Source organism: Syngnathoides biaculeatus, chromosome 2 (genome assembly GCF_019802595.1).
Source record: "Syngnathoides biaculeatus isolate LvHL_M chromosome 2, ASM1980259v1, whole genome shotgun sequence".
Lineage (NCBI taxonomy): Eukaryota > Metazoa > Chordata > Actinopteri > Syngnathiformes > Syngnathidae > Syngnathoides > Syngnathoides biaculeatus.
Genome location: NC_084641.1, coordinates 34,805,910 through 34,828,796, shown reverse-complemented (window position 1 = coordinate 34,828,796; position 22,887 = coordinate 34,805,910). Strand labels below are relative to the sequence as shown.

The 22,887-nt window shown below is 41.3% G+C and overlaps 2 protein-coding genes across 2 annotated transcripts in view; one reads left to right on the top strand and one right to left on the bottom strand.

The window, feature by feature from the left end:
- The window catches only part of xkr6a (XK, Kell blood group complex subunit-related family, member 6a), a 34,366-nt gene extending 32,197 nt beyond the window's left edge, over positions 1 to 2,169 (top strand). Inside the window, exon 5 of the transcript XR_009792410.1 lies at positions 2,076 to 2,169. The gene's annotated coding sequence lies outside the window, so the exon portion shown is untranslated. The remainder of the gene's footprint in view (positions 1 to 2,075) is intronic.
- enpp4 (ectonucleotide pyrophosphatase/phosphodiesterase 4) lies at positions 5 to 11,940 on the bottom strand. Its single transcript, XM_061802584.1, has 8 exons — positions 11,563 to 11,940; positions 9,034 to 9,277; positions 6,267 to 6,560; positions 6,080 to 6,184; positions 4,139 to 4,337; positions 3,867 to 4,040; positions 3,519 to 3,788; positions 5 to 3,423 (listed from the first exon to the last, which is right to left on the bottom strand). Exons 2-8 carry the CDS (start codon positions 9,274 to 9,276, stop codon positions 3,317 to 3,319), a joined length of 1,392 nt encoding a protein of 463 aa, XP_061658568.1. The 5' UTR covers position 9,277; positions 11,563 to 11,940; the 3' UTR covers positions 5 to 3,316.
- Positions 11,941 to 22,887: the final 10,947 nt, after the last annotated feature.

Below are 22,887 nucleotides of genomic sequence, written 5' to 3'. Positions count from 1 at the left end.
GGGCAAGTTTCCTGTTCATGACTGTCTCCAGGGGTTGTAGAGAATTTACATCAGGATTTAAAAAAAAAAAAAAGTTTTAATTGTGAGGCAACTCAAATGTATCTTTGACTTGGATTACAAATATACAGAAAAATAGTGTGAAGGCATTTATTGATTGTACATTCTGACAATACCTACAACTGCTGATATTCATGGCTTTCTGTGCTGTCATTCGTTTTGTCTTCTGATCCTATGAATGTTAGCGGTACTATACATTATGTAGATGTACTATAATATGAAATGTATGTAATTCTTGAATGGTAAAAGACCATGATTTTTGAAAACCTCCTAAATACCAGCTCCATTGTGGTGGATGTCCAAATTGTTCTGAAGTGTATGTAGTGTGTGTCCTGCTTTGCATGTGGTACTCAGACTTAATTGTAGCCTCAGGTATCGCCGCCTCATTGCTTTTTTGTCTCGCTTCGGGCGACTCTCCATCATTGTATGTGCAAAAGTTTTCTCCGTTTCATTACAGTTTTTCTTTCTTGTATGGCTTCACATTCACAGCTATGCAAGATAACACACAAAGGTTCGGAGCACCATTAAATTTTCATTTCATTCCTTTTTTTTTGTATGATGCATGCGGTGCAAGTGAGGATGAAGTGGTGTCCATTTTTCTCTTTTTTTTTTTGCATTTGTAATCATTTGTCGATCTATTTTTTTATACAGTCGGCTGATTTGGAATGTTTTCAAATTAGTTGGGAGACATTTTAAAACAACTGGGAACAACAGAGATCTCCCAACTGAGGAATGTGCATTCTATTATGAAGGAAGAGAACTTTTATTTTGCGCGTACATAACAGTAAATGTACTTAAATGTTCCACTATCAGGGTCTGCAAAGTGTGATACCGACATGTGAGGATATGCGTGCGGTTGTCATTCACATTTTTTTAAATCAATCAACAAGATTATTCCATAGTTGGGAAAGTATCATCACCCACTATAGTTTAATATCAGGTTGAAAGGATTTGATGGGGGAGTGGAAGGGGGGGGGGGGTCATGCTTTGCTGCTGTGGTTTTTAGCTTGAAAATAAGTAACTGTAGACACTGTGCTAAAATAGATTTGATTTCTTGTGGCATTTTGATTGTAAAAAGCTTTTTTTTCTGTAAACTCATTAGTTTCCTCAATGTGGCCTGAGTTTACATCTAGATTGCTCAATCCAAGGCTAGTAAATGTTCTCTATAAGTATCCAGAATGTTTGGTGAGAGAAAAGTACTGTTTGTGTAGGAGTCCATGCCACATTGTTGTCCTAAATAGAAGCACAATGACAGATAGTGTCAGTCCGCATGATTAAGTTTTACAAAGGCTTTTGCCAAAGTGGGAGTTGGTATATTCTTTCACATGCAAAAAAAGAAAAGCATTTTCATTTATTGTACTTTTCAGTTAGATCAAGCATAGAAACTGGATTTTGATTTAATCATTGGCCATGCAGTGTCATTATATCGGGGATAAAGTAGAAGCCTTGCTTGCATTATCTGTACAGGAGCAAGTTAAGTGATGAGTCAAGTCATCAGCCATGTTTAATTTTAATGCTTAATACTTCACCATCATTCAGGAACCAAACTGTCTTCGGGGAGAAATCCCCAAACTCACCAAACGTCTCAGTGGAAACCAGAGACACAACCATTTGTTGTAGCTCGCTGGTTTCTTTATGTCTACAATTGTGTCAAACCATTCTGGGAAAGAGTTGAATATTTTCACATCTGGCTCAGTGTGGCCAGTTTTAGAAATTTTATTTTTCTTACAATACCTCCTGAAAATAAAAGTCTATTTACAATAAAGATGACAAAATAATGTTAAATATATGGAAACAGTTGGTTTGAATTTTCAAAGTTTTGTCAGTATTGTTTTATGCAGTACAGTACTTCCATTTTGTTACTGTATTGTTTGTTGTGACTGCGATGGGGGGAGTATATAATAAAGAAATATGAATTAATTTTTCAAAATATTTGTCATTTTTCTCCTCTTTGAGTCAAGCAAAAAAAGGGAGTTTATTGACTAACAATCTCATGTCATTGCTGTAATCTCTTACAGGCATGAAAATTCCTCCCGACGTACCCCCACACCACCACCACACCAACAACAAAAACAGGATCCAACATTTTAAGCGTGCAAAAGACAAAAATCAACATTACAAAAGGTTAGACACACATTCCAAGCCATATCATATTTTACAAACTACCATATTCCACCATCGAAACCAAGACCATCCTCACTCAATGGCTACTGATAAGGATGGGAAGCTTAGAAGACCACTAGAAAGTCCTAAGTCATTTGGCATGTCTGGCAGTTCTTAAAGAATGGGACAAGTACTACAGAACAGAAATACAAATAAAAAAAAAAGAGAAAAGGGTTTAAGTCTTTTTTCTACTCATTGTACTTTGGTATCATCTGTACCTACATAAATCCCTGAGAAAACGATTTCAGTACTTCAGAAAAAAAAAAAGACCAATTTGACCGCTAATCGGTGCCACTTCTGATTACTGAGCTTTTTATTGCACGGAATTGTGCAACATATATCAATGCCACTTCATTATTATATGACTTACCGCATAATAATTTCAAGCATCCCTGCGATATCTTATTGTAGCTGTACTTGACATTGTAAAACACCTTTCCTCTACTTGGGTGCATTGTTAAATGTTCAAACTGAGCATGATTATATACTGACTACCAACGTAATTTTCATGAACACTTACACCTAGTACACTACCATATTTTACTTTTGGTCAGTGATTGGAGTGTTCAGAATTGAATGTGGTACTTGGTGTGAAGGGTTGAAGAAGAGCTTGCCTTAATGATTGCACACTTGAGCTATTGACCCCCTCTGCTGAATAAAAGCAGTAAGAAAAATAGAAAAATAAAACAGAACGAGAGCTGAATTTAAATCAACCTGACCCAAAAAAAAAAAAACCTAATCTTTTGCATGAATCTGTTAATTCAAAATCTTTTTTTTTAGATTGATTGATTACCCCATTATTCCTGCCATCATTTTGTGTGTTATCTCCACACCCTGAATCTTGGAAGTCTGTCATGATTTCTTGTTTGTCTTGTCTTAAGGAAAAGAGGGAAAACAAACAGCTGCATCGTGAATATGAAGACTAACTGGTTTAAATCTGCCGTCTACTGCAAAAAGTGTCTACCATACAGGTTTAACTTCTTCATTTCACATTTTCTCAAGCAGCATTTTAAGTCACAGCCAGTTGCTCCAAATGTGATTGCTTGTTCCATCTGAGTGGGGGTAAAGTGCATGAGCAGGTAAAGCTCGAGAGAAGTTATTCCAGCAGGGATTCCTCTTCATCATTGGCATGGTCTACTAGAACTCTGCGGAATGCTCTGGAAGTGGAAGGTCGTAGCCGGCGGGCCATCAGCTTTAAGAGAACTGCGGACAAACAAATCGCGGGATGTTTCACTTCCCGCATCTTACAAAGCATCAAATCAGTATATTAGCATACGGTTATCGCTACTCATACTTACCGGGTATAGTAGCGAGCACAATTAAGACACCCATCACCAAACCCATGAGCGCCAGACCATCCTGCCAGCATTCAGCCACAAGCATACAGCGAGCCTTGACCAGGGTACCATTGTTGGGCTGCGGGGTCAAAGCCAGTAGGTGGCACATGAGAGGGTAAAGGTCTACACTCTGCAAAGTCTCCAGTCGGTAGCCATTCCGGAAGCTGGGCCCCCAAGCTGCCATGAATGGGTGCATGCTGGGTAAGGAGTTGTTGTAGCCGTGATCACCCACTGAGGGAAGGGAGGGGGGAAAAAAAATTAATCCCCCTAAAAAATAAAATAAACACAAGGCCTCATTTGGGGTCATACGTCTAGGGAGTTTGTTCCCTCGCTGTATTATAGTCCATCCCTCATCAGCAATCAGTATGATGGGCTGGATGCGTTCATTGTTGCGGTAGTGCAAACTTTCTGGGATGGCCTCCTTTAAATAGGCAGTCATATGGGTGTGACAGTTGGCAAGCAGTGCAAAGACAGCCTCTGGCTCTAAGAAAACACAGAAACAGGATACACTGTACATTCATGCCAGCAACAAGCTGCAGTGCGACATGTGCTGTCGTCAAACGCTAAACGTGGCGACTTACTATTGTTTGGGATGAGAGCAGCAACAGGAGTCAGGTCCACCAGCGTGTAGTTGTCGGGGTGCAAGCAGTCATCCAGTCGTATGAGGCGATCAGCCGAGCACTGAGCCATGCCGTGGTCACTGGTCACCAGTACGTTCACGCGACCCCACAGGCCCGTCCGCTTCAGTTCTGACATCAGCAGGCCGATGTTGTCATCAACCTGCAAGCAGGACCGTAGCATTTGATTCAATGTGGAAAAATATCAAACCATCTTATCACATGACCTAGAAGGGTAACCAGTTTAGATGAATGGTTGAACTTTTAAGACACAAATACAGTGAAGAAAATAAGTATTTGAACACCCTGATATATTCCAAGTTCTCCCGCTTACAAATCATGGAGGGGTCTGAAATTTTCATCGTAGGTGCATGTCCACTGAGAGAGATAATCTAAAAAGAAAAATCCAGAAATCACAATGTATGACTTTTTTTTAACGATTTATTTGTGTGATACAGCTGCAAATAAGTATTTGAACACCTGAGAAAACCAACATTCATATTTGGTACAGTAGCCTTTGTTTGCAATTACAGAGGTCAAATGTTTCCTGTAGTTGTTCACCAGGTTTGCACGCACTGCAGGAGGGATTTTGTCCCACTCCTTTACCCAGATCTCTAGATCAGAAAGGTTTCTGGGCTGATGCTGAGAAACACGGACTTTCAGCTCCCTCCAAAGATTTTCTATTGGGTTTAGGTCACAAGATATCACCCCGTGGGGTGTCAATGATCCTTAGAAAGGTGAGGAATCAGCCCAGGACTACAAGACAGGACTTGGTCAATGACCTGAAAAGAGTTGGGACCGCTGTTTCCAAGGTGACTATTAGTAATACACTAAGACGTCATTGTTTGAAATCATGCATGGCACGGAAGGTTCCCCTTGTTAAACCAGCACATGTCAAGGCCCGTCTTAAGTTTGCCAATGACCATTTGGATGATACAGAGGAGTCATGGGAGAAGGTTTTGTGGTCAGATGAGACCAAAATGGAAGTTTTTGTTTTGAGGATGATGAATGATGAGTTGCATCCCACGAACACTATCCCTACTGTGAAGAATAGGGGTGGTGGCATCATGCTTTTGGGGGTGTTTTTCTGGACATGGGACAGGATGGCTGCACTGTATTAAGGAGAGGATGACCCCGGGCATGTATTGTGAGATTTTGGGGAACAACTTCTTTCCCTCGGTCAGAGCATTGAAGATGGGTCGTGGCTAGGTCTTTCAACATGACAATGACCCCAAGCACACAGCCATGAAAACCAAGGAGTGGCTCCATAAGAAGCATATCAAGGTTCTGGCGTGGCCTAGCCAGTCTCCCGACCTAATCCCAATAGAAAATCTTTTGAGGGAGCTGAAACTCTGTTTCTCAGCGACAGTCCAGAAACCTGTCTGATCTAGAGAAGATCTGTGTGGAGGAGTGGGCCAAAATCCCTCCTGCAGTGTGTGCAAACCTGGTGAACAACTACAGGAAACATTTGACCTCTGTAATTGAAAACAAAGGCTAATGTACTAAATATTAAAGTTGGTTTTCTCAGGTGTTCAAATACTTATTTGCAGCTCTATCACACAAATAAATCGTTAAAAAAAAATCATACATTGTGATTTCTGGATTTTTCTTTTTAGATTATCTCTCTCACAGTGTACATGCACCGACGATGAAAATTTCAGACCACGCCATGATTTCTAAGTGGGAGAACTTGCAATATAGCAGGGTGTTCAAATACTTATTTTCTTCACTGTATCTGTGTCTTAAAAGTTCAACCATTCAGCTAAACTGGTTAGCCTTCTAGGTATTGTGATAAGATGTGTAGCTAACAATGGACAGTCACTTATTTTCTTCACTGTATACTGTATATAGATATTTTCCAATATATTTCCATAATGAAGTGACCAAAGTAAGAAAGGTTCCTACTTCCTCCAGCACTTTGCCAATGGCTGAAGTATTTTCAGGTCCAAATATATGTCCTGATCGGTCAGGCTCCTCCCAGTAGAGCGCTGCAAACATCACACCTTCCTCCTAGAATGAGACAACTTCTTCGCATTAAGTGAAACCGCCTCTTCTGCCCCCGTGCCACCTTCCTTATATTACATGCTGCTACCTTCTCATTTCCCAGCAACCAGTTTGTTACATTGCCCAAGCGCTCCCGAAAGCTCACATCAGGGCTGTAAGGAAAGAAGTGCGTGGGCGTTTGGTTGTGGATAGCCACGTCGGAGCCAGGCCACATGGCTACCGCTGTCTTGTAGCCTGCTTGATGTGCTGAGATCCAGATAGGTGTCGCCTCATTCCACCACATCGCGTCCCTGCCGTTGGCCACGTGGAAGTGCTTGTGGCTGATGGGGTCGTACATTGAGCCAGCCAGGATACCGTGAGACTCCGCATAGAGTCCAGTCACCTGTAGGACAGCACAACAATTACATACTCAAAAACATGGAAATGACGGGAGTAGAGATGAAATGTCATAATTTTATATAATGACCACAAATTTCTATTACCAGTTTTGTCAGAATACTGCAGATAGAAAGAACACAAAAAATTGACATGAATTATCTCCGAGGTCCATGCTCCAACAAGTCAAGTTCCGCCTGTGTGTATTCTGGCTCAAACGCTTGAACATTGTACAATTTTATTTTTGTTTTGTTTGCTCAATGGCGAGAGTAGTAATAAAATGGAGTATTGACTGGCTGTTATACTCGCATTATTGGCTCTTAGCACACAACACATCCCAGCTGCCATTTATGGCGATGCACGCGTAGAACGCCCCCACCCCCTGCAGCCGGTCGACCACGAGAGCCTGGCTGCTTGAAAAGTAGATATTGGGGTACAAAAGTCTGGCCACCCCTGCTGTAACATCTAAACCAACTCCTCAGAAAAGCATCAAACAAATCTCCGCGTTTATTGTTCATCGTCAGTGCCGTGCCCCCTCTCCAACACGTGAAGTTCTGCCTGTGTGTATTGTGGCTCAAATGCACAGGCTTGAACATTGTACATTATGCTCTTTTTGTTTTGTTTGTTTGTAATTATTTTATACAAAAATTGGCCACAAAATGCCAGATAGTGGACTTCTCTGTTCGGTGCAACGTATTCACGAGCAATGGGAGGGTCGGAACAAGAAAGCACTGCAGGCGTGGCAAACGCTGATTGGCTGTCAGTTTTCCAGCCGGGCTCATTGGAATGTCTGAGCGAGAGAGGAATTTCAATCATACTTTTCCATTTTAGAGATGTTTCGTGGTGAAATCTGTGGATAACTGTGCCATTAAAAGAAACACTGAACCCTCATATCCTAACTTTTAATGTGTGCTCCCATTCCTATTACTTTGGACAAAGTCTCCCTTTAATGTCATTAATGACAATTTGCACCATGCTCAAGAAAAATAAATTGTTTTTGAACAAGACTTGCAAGACAATGTAATTGTTAAGTATAGGTACTTGGAACAGGTGAATACTTGTCTCAAAAAAAGTGGTGTCAATGCATCCAAAATGGCTTCATCTTTTTACATGTCAAACCTAACAATCCAGATAAGTTTCAATTAACCTTTATTAACATTAGCTCAAAATTTTCAAATTGCAAAAACAGGGTGTGTTTCCAAGTAATAAAATGATTAATTTTTCCCTGGTTGATACTGAAATTGTTGCTGAGGTTATCTCTAAAGCATCAACCTAGATTTTATATTGCATTCTGATGCCCCTTCCTCAGTCACCAGTTGGCATCTTTTGCACACTTAAATTGCCTTTCCCACAGCTCACAAAGCTGCAGTAGTTAAACCTCTGTAAGTAACTACTAACCACTTTCAAAGGCACCATATTTGGGTAACACTTTATAAAAAAAACGTTTTAAAAAATAAAAAAAACACTTTTTAAAAATTTTTCAGTGAGTTAGATTTTCTTAAAGCTCTACCGGACAAACAGATCTAAGATGTGACATAGACCACAACAAAACCTCTGTGTTTGTGCTTCGACAGACAGACATTATTTAATCCTTTGAAATAGTACTCAGTTTTATTAGCTGCTAAGAGCCTAGTAAACACAAACTACGGAATGAAATGTGGCAGTCATAAGGGCTCAATTTTTGGTCATGATACCACTAGAGAACGTTAGCAGGAGGCACAGTATCCATTTCCATAGCTGAGACGATAATACACAGCTGTAGCAGAAAATTCAGCAGCAAATATTATTTATATTTGTATAGTCCTTTTCAAGGGATACAAGGACGTCTCTAAAGTGTTTTGATTTGTTTTTTCCCCACATGATTTGGGCTGAGAAACTCTCCAGGAGAGAAGAATGGATTGCTTGCAGACATTTTCTGAAATGGGGAGATAATTAAGATTAACTTGTTAATCTAAGATTAATTTGTTAACTTTTTCTTATTCCCACTTGATGGTTGGGCAGTCACTTCAGAGATCTAAGGATTTTTATACAAAATTTTTTTAATTTTACATGTCACCATTAACGTGCCTACATTGGTTACCTGTATACAGATCCTTTTATTGGATTTTATGGTTCCACCTTAATTATTATTATTGTTTCAGCCATGCAGCCCTTGTGGAGTTCTATTGCCGTAGCCTTTTAGTCATTTTGAAAGTGAGAACAAAAACGTGTTGAGGCAGCAGCTTCCTGTCTTCATGAGATAACTGGGGGCTGATCAGAATGTTTACATTTTTAAAAGTAAACTCAAGACATACTGATTTTAGATTGGCTTTTAGCTCATTTTTATTTGAAATACTTGTTGCCATTTGTATCACCGTAGCATTTATTTATTCCAATCCAATTTGGCTTGTATGTCCATTTGTATTAGTCCTCACTTGTCCTTACACTTTAATTTTCGAGCTCAGCATTCATCAACTTAATTCAGAATAAGACTGACTCACCAAGCTGTAGTGGTTGGGAAAGGTTTTGGTGATGAAGACATTGGTCATCTCCTCCACCAGGACCCCTTGACTGTACAGGAGTTTCAGGTTCCGCATCGGGAACCTCTGCAGGTAGTCGGCTCGGAAGCCGTCAAACGATATAAGCAGCAGCGGTAGAGGACGCTGCTGGCATTCAGCGATTCCGGTAACAGGAACCCAAATACCACACAGGAGGCCCAAAGGAACAAGTATACTTGGCAACATGCTGAAAACGAAGAATTTAATTGCACAAAAAATTCTCCATTTACAACGCTGCGTTCCTATGGTGCCAATTACAATGAACCCCCACTACTCGCAGCAGAAAGTGACAAAGCCTCCTGCGAATTGAAAATAATAATAATTAAAAAAAGATTTGTAATTGTTTACAGCTGTCCGCAATTGAAAAGATCATACTGTTTGATTTTTGACACAAAAAAAAAAAAAGGAAAGGACAAAATCCCCCTTGGTTACAAAGATATTTCAAATGGAACATCAATAGCTTTGACAGGAAAACAGGAAGCGGAAAATCACATTCACACAAAGGGCTGGGACTCCACAAAAATACATGTGGTCTATTCAAGCTGCAATTTTTTGAGACCGGTTGTACAGCACCTAATTGCTCATACGTGAACTTAGTAAGAATAAGAGACCACACTTAACCTAACATTACTGGGTGAGGTGATTAGCAAAAGAACAGGTTTGCTCATCAAGCGACAACCTATAAAAAGATGTTGCCCAAGGATGTTACTTCAAGACAAACTGAAGGTTGTGTGATGGAAAAACATCGACTTGGATGTTTAAATATATTGTACTTTTGAATTGAAATTCAAGTCCACCGACATGCCTTCCCACGAGGAGTCTGGGTTCTCTGAGGCGGGCTCCCTAATCTTTGGGGTTGAGGTCACCAAGGTGGTCAAAAAGCTCCTTGGTGGCAGGGCCCTGGGGGTGGATGAGATTCGCCTGGAGTTCCTAAAGGCTCTGGATGTTGTGGGACTGTCCTAGGTGACACATCTCTCTAACATCACGTGGACATCAGGGATAGTGCCTCTGGACTGACAGACTGGGGTGGGATCCTACGTTTTAAGAAGGGGGATCGAAGAGTGTGTTCCAACTACTGGGAGATCACACTCCTCAGCCTCACTGGTAACGTCTATTCGGGGATGCTGGAGAGGAAGGTCTGTCACGAAGTCAAATCCCAGATTCAGGAGGAGCAAAGTGGTTTTTGTCCCGTGGAACAGTGAAACAACTCTACACCGTCGGCCGGATCCTCAAGGGTGCATAGAAGTTTGCCCAATCAGTCTAGAAGTGTTTTGTGGAAATGGAGAAGGCTTGCGACCATGTCCCTCGCAGACCCCTGTGAGGGGTGCTTCGGGGTTATAGATTAATGAACCCCCAATACTGCCTGTTCGGTCCCTGTGTCAAAGTTTGGTCTGCATTTCCAGCAGTTAAGTCAGACTCGTTTCCAGTGAGAGTTGGGATCCGCTAAGGCTGCCCTTTGTCACTAATTCTGTTAATAACTTTTCTAGCCAGAATTTGTCTGTGCGGCCGAGGCATAGAGGGGTCCGGTTTGGTGGCCTCAGCATTGCATCTGTAGTGAGGTTTTCAGGGCACGTCCCACCGGAAAGAGACCCCAGGTATGACGTCTCTCAACTGGCCTGGGAACACATCAGGATCCCTCCAGATGAGCTGTGGGGTAAACATGGATAGTGGCCAAATGGTTCCCGGTGGCGCAAATTGGTTCTTGGTGATACAAATATGCTTTTATTAACATAATTTCCCCTGAAGCAGAATTTTTTCTGTTTACCAATTTTTGTGGTTGACAGACGTCTGTGTGTCCCTGCTACTGTCCCGCAACCCAACGTTAGATATGCGGTAGATTGATGAATGGATGGACTACTTTTTATTTTTAGTTTAGTCATATTACAGTATTCTAAAGTAACAGTATTCTCATTTAAATGACTATTATATTTGGCTTTTCTATTCCCTACTCGTCATGTGACAGTCGCAACACAAACGCGAGAGCAGCCATCACATTTTTTTGATCGACAGCAGGGGGTAATATTGTGCTACATGGCAGCTCCCTGAGTTGATGAAAATGGATAAAATTAATCAGGGTGCTTCTTATTCTACAACCCCCATTTTAATCAGAACACAGCCTGTAAAGTAGTGAGGGCAAATGTCTTTGACAGTTGAGACAATTAGGATACGCTTGGTCTTAATGCTTTGCCGAGGTCTTAAATCAGGATTTGATATCAGCAGATAATCAAAAATCAATTGACAAGTTGGTGCCAGAGAAAGATTTTTAAATGAAAAACATGGCTTTGGCTTAAGCAAAATAACACAGAGTAAGTATCGTTTTTCAGTAAATGTGAATAGGTTGAAAGGAATGTGTTTAGGTGCAAAGCTTATTCTTCAGCTCCAAGACAGCCATTGGAGATAGTCATTCAAACTACAGAATCGGTTATCAACGAGGAAGTCCATTTGCTGACGTACATTTAAAGTTAACGTTACCTTGTTCACTTGGAAATAGTCGTCCACATCGACGCGCTCAATGTTTTGTCTTGATGTTATTTTTTTTGTGGCATCGAACCATGAGACGGTTGCTTCCTGTAACGTTTAATGGCGAAGTTGCACGCAAATCATTTCCGATTGAACCTTTCACAGTAAATGATTTTTTTGCTGTGATTTGCAAAAACATGCTTCGCAAGTTCGGATAAGAAGACGGTTCTTGACGAACAAGGAGGGACCACACATTATTGAAATGCTATCTTTGACGCCAAAATGGGCTGAACCAAACAACACATCCAGGCATGTTCACTTTTTTTTTTGTCAACCAGAGATGAATATCCATTAAATTCGCTTAGAACACATTGGGGCAAACATGTCTTTCATTTTCTGCTTGCAGGTGTTTCACCGTTTTTGACCTAAAGCCCGATTTCGTGGCAATTCGACTTAACAGTGACTTCAATCTGTATTTGCCCCTTGGCTTATAACATCATTTTGACGTCACAGTTTGTGGATTTTGAGACGTTGCTGTCTAATACAGTATAGGCATAACACTACATGAAACGTGAAAAAGTTGGCCTCTCAGTAAACGTCAACATAAATTGTGGAACACTTTCACATTGCAGAAAACTGGAAGAAAAAAAACTTCTTAAAAAAAAAAAAACTTTCATAAAACACAACAACAAAAGGCCGGCACGTTGGCCTCACAATTCTGAGGTCCCAGATTCAATCACGGCTCCACCTGTGTGGAGTTTGCATGTTCTCCCCGTGCCTGCATGGGTTTTCTCTGGTCACTTGGTTTCCCCCTCACATACCAGAACCATGCAACATTAATTGGAGACTCTAAATTCCTCTTGGACGTGATTGTGAGTGCGACTGTTGTCATTTTTGAGCGAGAAAGGTCTGCTCTGAAAAATGTGTTGCAAAGCCAAATTAGAAAGTGCAGGATGAGATGGTGTGTAATGTTAAAATTCCATCGTGGCTAGCCCTCATCTAAGATGAAAGCACAGACAATACAATGCACCAAAAGCTAATTCTGTATTTTAAACATAGGCCGTTAAAAATGACATTAACCTTAAAACTGGGAGCATCATTCAGCTCTCAGCATGCAATGCAAAAGCTATTGTGCAAGCAAGAATTCAGTTTTACGCCAAGAAAAACAGATGAGGATCTTCTTCTTTTTTTCCTTTCGGCTTGTCCCGTTAGGGGTCGCCACAGCGTGTCATCTTTTGCCATCTTAGCCTATCTCCTGCATCTTCCTCTCTAACCCCAACTGCCCTCATGTCTTCCCTCACCACATCCATAAACCTTCTCTTTGGTCTTCCTCTCGCCCTTTTGCCTGGCAGCTCCATCCTCAGCAACCTACCACCAATATACTCACTCTCTCGCCTCCGAACATATCCAAACCATCGAAGTCTGCTGTCTCGAATCTTGTCTCCAAAACATCCAACTTTGGCTGTCCCTCTAATGAGCTCATTTCTAATCCTATCCAACCTGCTCACTCCAAGCGAGAACCTCAATATCTTCATTTCTGCTACCTCCAGTTCTGCTTCCTGTTGTTTCTTCAGTGCCACCGCCTCTAATCCCTACATCATGGCCAGCCTCACCACTGTTTTGTTAACTTTGCCCTTCATCCTACCAGAGACTCTTCTGTCACATAACACACCAGACACCTTTCGCCAGCTGTTCCAACCTGCTTGGACCCGTTTCTTCACTTCCTTACCACACTCACCATTGCTCTGGATTGTTGACGCTAAATATTTGAAGTCGTCCACCCTCGCTATCTCTTCTCCATGTAGCCTCACTCTTCCCCTCCACTTTTCTCATTCACGCACATACATTCTGTTTTACTTCGGCTAATCTTCATTCCTCTCCTTTTCAGTGCATGTCTCCATCTTTCTCATTGTTCCTCTGCATGCTCCCTGCTTTCACTGCATATCACAATATCATCTGCGAACATCATGGTCCAGTCTAATCTCATCTGTCAGCCTATCCATTACCACTGCAAACAGGAAGGGGCTCAGAGCTGATCCCTGATGCAGTCCCACCTCCACCTTAAATTCCTCTGTCACACCGAAGGCACACCTCACCACTGTTCTGCTGCCATAATACATGTCCTGTACTATTTTAACATACTTCTCTGCCACACCAGACTTACACATGCAGTACCACAGTTCCTCTCTTGGTACTCTGTCATAGGCTTTCTCTAGATCCACAAAGACACAATGTAGCTCCTTCTGACCTTCTCTGTACTTTTCCACTAGCATCCTCAAGGCAAATAATGCATCTGTGGTACTCTTTCTAGGCATGAAACCATACTGTTGCTCGCATATATTTACTTCTGTCCTGAGTCTACTACTCTTTCCCAAAACTTCATTGTGTGGCTCATCAACTTTATTCCTCTATAGTTCCCACAGCTCTGAACATCCCCTTTGTTCTTAAAAATGGGAACTAGAACACTTTTCCTCCATTCTTCAGGCATCTTTTCGCCTGCTAGTATTCTGTTGAATAAGTTGGTCAAAAACTCCACAGCCATCTCTCCAAATTGCTTCCATACCTCCACCGGTATGTCATCAGGACTAACTAGCTTTCCATTTTTCATCCTTTGTAGTGCCTTTCTGACTTCCCCTTTAGTAGTCATTGCCACTTCCTGGTCCTTCACACTTGCCTCTTCAACTCTTCCTTCTCTCTCATTTTTCTTCATTCATCAACTTCTCAAAGTATTCTTTCCATCTATTTAGCATACTACTACTCTATCCTTAATCACCCTTACCTGCTACACATCCTTCCCATATTTATCCCTCTGTCTGGCCAACCTGTAGAGATCCTTTTCTCCTTCTTTCGCGTCCAACCTGGTGTACATGTCATCACATGTCTCTTGTTTACCCTTTGCCACCTCTACCTTTGCCCTACGTCGCATCTCGATGAACTCCTTTCGCCTCTCCTCAGTCCTCTCACTATCCCACTTCTTCTCCGATAATCTCTTTCCTTGTATGACTCACTGTATTTTGGGGTTCCACCACCAAGTCTTCTTCTCCCATTTCCTACCGGAAGACACACCAAGTACTCTCCTGCCTGTCTCTCTGATTACCTTGGCTGTCGTAGTCCAGTCTTCCAGGAGCTTCTGCTGTCCACCGAGAGCCTGTCTCACCTCTTTCCGAAAGGCCGCACAACATTCTTCCTTTCTCAGGTTCCACCACATGGTTCTCTGCTCTACCTTTGTCTTCTTAATCTTCCTACCCACCACCAGAGTCATCCTACACACCACCATCCTATGCTGTTGAGCTACACTCTCCCCTACCACTACTTTAGAGTCAGTAATCTCCTTCAGATTACGTCGTCTGCACAAAATATAATCCACCTGCGTGCTTCTACCTCCGCTCTTGTAGGTCACTAAATGTTCCTCCCTCTTCTGGAAATAAGTGTTCACTACAGCCATCTCTATCCTTTTTGCAAAGTCCACCACCATCTGTCCCTCAAAGTTGCTTTCCTTGATGCCGTGCTTACCCATCACTTCTTCATCACCCCAGTTTCCTTTACCAATATGTCCATTACAATCTGCACCAATCACAACTCTCTTGCTGTTTGGGATGCTCAGAACTACTTCATCTAGTTCCTTCCAGAATTTCTCTTTCAACTCTAGGTCACATCCTACCTGTGGGGCATAGCCGCTAACCAAATCATACATAACACTCTCAATTTCAAATTTTAGTCTCATCACTCGATCTGATACTCTTTTCACCTCCAAGACATTCTTAGGCAGCTCTTCCTTTAAAATAACCCCTACTCCATTTCTCTTCCCATCTCCTCCGTGGTAGAATAATTTAAACCCTGCTCCTAAACTTCTAGCCTTACTACCTTTCCACCTGCTCTCTTGGATGCACAGAATATCAACCTTTCTCCTAATCATCATGTCAACCAACTCCTGAGCTTTTCCTGTCATAGTCCCAACATTCAAAGTCCCTACACTCAGTTGTAGGCTCTTTGCATTCCTCTTTTGACGATGGATCCAGTTTCCTCCTCTTCTTTGTCTTCGACCCACAGTAGCTGAATTTCCACCGACGCCCTGCAGGTTAGCAGTGCCGGGGGCGGGCATTGTTAACCCGGGCCACGACCGATCCGGTTTGGGTTACTTTAGATGAACGCTCATATTTGTTTGGCACAGTTTTTACCCCGGATGCCCTTCCTGACGCAACCCTCTGCATTTATCCGGGCTTGGGACCGGCCTACAGATTGCACTGGTTTGTGCCCCCATAGGGCTGCATTAAAAACAGATGAGGATATTATTGTAAATTTTAAAAAATCAATGAAATAAAGATGAAGGCGGTTTTTCAAATTTATATTTCATAGTTTTTAGTTGGGCGGCACGGTAGCACTGCTGTAGAGCGTTGGCCTCACAGTTCTGAGGACCCAGGTTCAATCCTGGCCCTGACTTTGTGGAATTTACATGTTGTCCCCGTGCCTGCGTGGGTTTTTTTCTGGGCACTCCAGTTTCCTCCCACTTCCCAAATATATGCAGTAAGTGGACACTCTAAATTGCCCCTAGGTGTGATTGTGAGTGCGACTCTTGTTTGTCTCCATGTCCCCTGTGATTGGCTGGCAACCAGTTCAGGGTATACCCTGCCCCCTGCCCGATGACAGCTGGGATAGGCTCCAGCAATCCCGCGACCTTTGTGCGGCTAAGCGGCTAAGAAAATTGATAGTTTATAGTTGGTTTGGTTAGCAATGTATTTTTTGTGTAGTCAAATGAATATAAATATGTTGACATTTTCACTGGAAAAAAGAATAAAATTGCTCTTAAAGTGTTCTGATGGGAATGTAAATGCTGTAATTGTAATCTTTTAATGAGCCATGTAATTTCAATGGCTGACACTGACCTGACCACAGTACATGTCTGATGTTGCTCAAAGTGGTCAAATGGAATCGCTCAGGGGCTTAGTGTGTTTGCTTAGACATATCAAATATCAGAGGGAATGTTGGACTCCAGTATTGTGATTGTATCATTGGCCAATTGCATGCTCATCCCCACTCCAGGTGTCCTCTGTGTTTTATATGATTTGTAACATTTTTAGATTGCAACACAATTGCATTACACAATGGAAGCAGTCTACATAATCTAAGTTTGGATATGTCGATGAATTTTGCATACATTTGTTTCTGTTTTGATCGATTGATGCCACAGTCACTGCCTAAACAGATGACAACAGTCTGGCTTGCTTCATCCCGACCATGGTGATCGAATAGCAGCAAGACGCTTCTGTTTGGAACACAAAGGTGCAAATAAAGGAACAAGAGAGTCCCCCACAAATGGTTGTTGTGAATAAAGATCATGAAAGTGACTGTGAGATAGCTACAACTGCAAAGCAGAAATGAACTTACACAAAAAAACAAAAAAAGGGGTTGAAACGCTGACCAGAGAAGTTGAGTTGGGGTGGATTCATGAAGGTAAACAAATAAGGAAATGCAAAGACGAGGAACAAGGGCGCTTGCTGTAGATTAGCTTCCCATCCCATCAGTCACTCTTAACATAGTAATTTAAAGTAATTTTACAGTTCCAAATGTTCTTGAACGTGTCAGCGTCAGTGCCGTAAAACTTCACAGAGTATGTCTTTTGGAGAAGATGATTAGCCATTTTAAAGATGCAGCAGTGCTCAAACACCACTTGGAATACATTTACATTGATGAAAGAGGACAGGATGTAGATTGTGTTTCATATCTGCTGCATTTTGGACAGAATTTATCGACCATACAGCTAAGGGGGAGGACGTTAGAGTTCCATCACTGTCTCCTAGATGGCAGGAAGAAGAGTGGAAATCCATTGGCTGAATTCTGCTGAAAGGATATGAAGGCCATTGATACTTTCCTTGTCGCCTTGGCTCTGTTTTCACGGTGGCAATTTATTTTTAGTGAGAATCAAATGTCAGATGACACGCTCCTTGAAAGTCTTCTCCTGTACATAGATCAATCAAGTACAGATCTGATAACCATTGCCTTGAAAGATTATCGTTCAGATGAGAAAAAAAATTAACTACAGTATTAGATCTTCTGTACCGCTTAGATGTAACAACTCCTCCGACAAAACAGAATTTGAAAGGCATCCTTCTCAAAGTGGCCCTTAAGCAGATGAGCCAAAAAACAAGATATCCAGCAGAACAAAAATTGTCATGAATTGGTATCACCCCCCCCCTAAAAAAAAGCATGTGTGAATCCACAAGCTCTCTTCGAACTGTATCAGAATAAAAAGCCAACAACAGAAAACCTTTTGAAGCTGCTGACAGCATCTCCTACTACTCAAGCACAGAAGCAAAGCTTACGTTTTATGCAGCAGAACATCAGAGGACTGAATGATGCAGGACTGAGAAAATTGCTAAAGTTTGTCACCAAGTAAGATGTTATCTCTGTTGAAAAGATAGAGGTCTTGTTCATATCAATAAATGGATTTGGAAGATGTCCATTCGCTCAAACCTGTGGGCCATTTCTGGAACTGCCAACCACAAACACTTCTTACCCACAACTACACACTGAAATGAATGGCTGACTTGTTCCTGAAAGCTGTCAATTCAGCACAGTTTAGGTCAGTAATAAATTACTCTGTCAGGCATCAAGCCACTGTCAGAATTACTCACTTTATAAAATGTTTACAAATACAGAAAGCTCTTCATCTTCCTTTTAAGATTGTCACCTGTTGATTACCAGAGAGCAATGAGTACAAGGTGATCATTTTGTCATATTCAAGTTAAACCTCAACAACAGCCGAGTGTTTTGTGGAGACACTATGTGATTGCTGTTCTGCATGTGGTGACCAAAATCCAAATGTAACTGGAAAAAATACACAGCTGCAAATAGGAAACTGAATACTTGGTTCTTGGTTTATTTTATTTGGAATCATAATGGGTCTGGCATTCGGTGCTGCCCTGGTACGACATTCAGAAAAAAAGAACAAAGAACAACAAAGTAACAAAAACAAAGAACAAGAGTTCTTCAATCAACAATCATGCAGTTCACAAAATGTTTTCAGCAAACGTTGGAGTCATCAGAGTTGGAAAATGGCTGTGGTATCATCCATTCAGCCATTCTCTTAACAGCTTATCCTCACTAGGGTTGACAGGTGTGCTTGTGTCTTATCTCCACTGGCTTTAGGCATGAGGTGGAATACAGTACAATCCTGAACTGGTTGCCAGCCAATCAGTGGCTGAGGTATCAATGAAAAATTAATTATTGAGGATTGGGTCCCCATTCTCATTAAGCATAAGTCATATCTAAACATGATCTCATGATGATGTGGGTACCTTAGCCTCCACGGTGCAGGCACAGCAATGACAGGACGTGTCTCTCGGTCATTATGCATGTGGAACAGTGTCAGTTAATTTTCACACATGCCTGAGACTTTTTTTTTGCAATGTTTGGAGCTACTCACTCATTGCAATAATTTAGGATTATGCAATTTGCTTGGGCATTACCTCACTCATACAATAAAGTTTGAATAGGTACATAGCCACTCCTACCACACTTGAGTTGTACAGCCACGTTCACCCCCCTTGTCCTGCCTGCTTCCTCTCCCGTCCCTCTTCTGTCTTATCTCGTCTTGTCCTTCACCCGCAGGGTATAGCACCACTGCCCTGCAACACACTCATATTTCATGTGCCATTGTTGTGGATGTATAATGATTTACTTTCCACATCATGTTTTCACTTAGCACTTTCATTTGTTGTCTTCTTTTCTCACTCCCCTCTAGAAGCTGTTTGACTGATCGACTAAGATCCATTTTCCACTGTGATCGTAAGAAACATCATCTTCATCTTAAAAACTCCTTTGACACAGTAAAACTGTTCCAGCATAAAAGGGATAAAGATCCTCAATTTTGTTTGACATAACGTCTGCACAGGACAAAAAAAAAAAAAAGAAAAAAGGAGACGGTCAAAACCCCACTTCTTTTCTGTTGCAGTCCTGAGCAACTAGAGTATGCTACCAGTCTCTTGCAAATTTATACCTTTCCAAAAATATCCAAACAAAAGAAGAAAAAGGGGAGCATTTAATATTAGTGGCAGAAGGATTATATGTTCACAACAGATTATTGATTTCTGATCTATAGATTTTATATATTTAAATAAATACCTCTAACAGTGACATGACTATTATTGCACATTTGGTTTGTGAACGTTTGCATGTGCCAAGCAGACCAGGCAAGTAAACTGGACTACTGTAATGGTCTTCTGACAGGAGGTCTGAATATCGCTATGTAATGTTCATTCTTCATGATGCCATCTATTTTATGAAGAGCTAGAGTTCCTGCTAAAGCAAAACAGCCCCACAACTTGATGCTGCCACCTCCATGTTTCACAGTTGGTAAGGTGTTCTCAGGTCTACAAGGTTCCTGCTTTTTCTTCCAGATGTAACATTGGTCATTATGGCCAAATAGCTCTACTTTCATCAGACCACAGGACATGTCTCCAGAAATTAAGATCTTTGTTCTGGTATCTTATTCCCAACTGTAATCTGTCTTTTTTAATGTTTCTTTCGGAGTAATTGCTTCATTCTCGGTGAGTGGCCTTCCAGGCCGTGTCAGTGCAGGACTGGTTTCACTGTGGAAAATGACATTTTCTTACCTGCTTCATCCAGCCTCTTCACAAGGTCTTTAGCTTTCGTTCTAGCGTTGATTTGGTCATTTCAGACCAAAACACGTTCATCCCTGGGACACAGAGTGGTGTGATGGATAGATGTTTCCATGATATTTATACTTGTTTATAATTGTTTGAACAGATGAACGTGGCACTTTCAAGGATCTTGAAATGGCACACTAGAATGAGACAGACCTGTGGAGCTCCACAATCCTTTTTCTGATTTACTGGGCAGTTTCTTTTAATTTTCCCATAATTTCTGAAAAGGAAGCAGGGTGTTTGAGGTGTGGCCTTAAATACAGCCCCAGGTGTGCCATCAGTTATCTCAAATGTGAGTTAACCTGTCTGTCAGGAACTTCCAATATGATGATCTCATCATATGGGTTTCCCCACGTTCTTTAAAGACATAGTACATTTTGTGTGTGTAAACGTTTGACCTCAAAGAAAATATAACATTATCTCAGAACAACTTGATGAACTGGTTCCATTACCGACAGTATCTCCTTTCATCACTGCGGCCGCTGAACTACTTGGGGGACTAAATCACAGACACTTCTGTTTTTGTATCAAGTGTTTTATTTGGCTATGTATGTGGAGAGAACAAATATCTATAATGTGATCAAAAAGTGCATAAAAAGCATCCATCCATTCACACACATCTTGGCTGCTGGTCACCAACCACTTACAGGCCACATGCACTCAAATCCATGGAAACTATTCATCCATGCATTTTCTTAGCCGTTTATCCTCACAAGGGTTGCAGGAATGCGGGAGCCTATCCCAGCTGTCAAATGGAAGGAAGTGGGGTACACCCTGAACTGTTTGTCAGCCAATTGCAGAGCATGCATATATAGCATCTAAAAAAGAGAACTGCTATATTTTCACTTATTCAATGTAACCGTGTATTCCATTGGCCGTCATTAAATTTGAACTGCTGAACTGAAATACAAATTTAATTGGTTGCGAGACCACGCTCCTAACACAGAAGATCCATCTCAAATCATCTTTCCTCATTGAAATGAATGGAAATGCATTTAATCCATTCCAGACACCCAAAACCAACAACAGAAAAAATTGCAATGCACAGCTGCCAACCTATAAGAATTCACACCTGCAACGAATTGTTCAACTTTGTCTCTATTTCCAGAATTTAAAAATTTTGTCAAAGAATATTTCCCTGGAACAGTCATGATTAAAATTATTAAAAAATTATGGCTTCGGTCAGCAATGTCGCTGAAATCCCTACAAATAAGGCGGAATATGGGGGTGTAAATACTGGAGCATAATAGGCAATTTAATGGGGCAAGTCCAGTGGCCCTGAACTGGACGGCGGCCTAATCCGATCTGATTTACAACCTTGCCTGAACCGACTTTATGACCTTCAACTCCCCTTGGAGAAGCGCAGAGAGACAACAGGAAAAGAGGGATTGTTGTTTTCCTACAAAAACTTTCTCTGCTTTACATATGCCAAACTCAACCCAACTCGCTCCTAAAAGTTGATCTTGCAGAAGGTTAAAATGCCAGAAAGATGTTTACAACAAAATCAATATTTCTTTTCAGCAGTCATGACATGAACAAAAATAGTCAGCTATATACCAGAACAACTACTTCAGCCCGCCCTTAAAACTTCCAATGTATTTTATATATATATATATATATACACACTCTTTACGTGTTTTTTTTTTTTAACTCCAAGTCAGTCTTTCTTTCTTGGCTCCGACGCGTTTCCATTCATTATTGTTATCCGATCCTGATTAGCCACCGCACAGTGGGCGGGACATTTTGTTTTGCGCACTCCCAATTGGCCTGAGCACATGTCGGTCACGCCCTCGCCTTGCACATCTAGCTGGACGCAAGTAAGTGAGCATTTTGCCGCACCCTGTCGTAAAATGTGGTTATGACACGTCAACCTTGCTCAGGCACTTGTTGAATACAATAAGCCCCCAGTAATCGCAAAGAAAATATGCATGCAAAATATGCACAACAGTTGAATATCATAATTGATCAATTCATTTTTAATAATTTTCTCAGATCATCTTACACGCAAACAATCAACATTTCCCAGTTTGCTACTCTTAACATGTGTCACTCCTCACCTCAGCTCCACTTCATCCTCCTCGGCTGACACTGAAAGCAGCATTACTACTGTTGGCGAGATCGTCTGGCACTTGCCGGTGTCAGTTATGCGCGCCGAAAAAGGGGGAAACTTTTTGTAGACTTGATTTAAAAAAAAAAAACGAGCAAACCTGTTTTCCGTTTGCCTTCTTAGCTCCCTCATTGTTGTGGCATTTAACACAAATAAATCTGGTGATCCTGACTGATCTGAAACGGGAGAGGTTTAGTCTGATTTGACTTATGACAGTGAGACAATAAATTAAATGTGTTTTTGCACAGTGTATGTCAACCTCTGGCTTCATCTGTGTACACTGTATTTTAATACCATGTTAGAAACCACATCTGGTGGTTTAACAAGGAAACCAGCCATCAGAATGGAGTAGTGGGCTCTGATGAAATAGCAAGTTGACATTTGGTTTTGCACTTATCATGAGTATGTTAAATCTGAAGACACTTTTAATGTAAAAATCATTTGTTGTTATATTTTAGACAAGTATTGTTTGGTATCAAATTAGTTAAGAATAAGAGTGATCTTAAAATTGTTTCATAAAGATAGATCATGAGTTTGTCCTTTTCAAATACAGAAGAGCATTCTGAA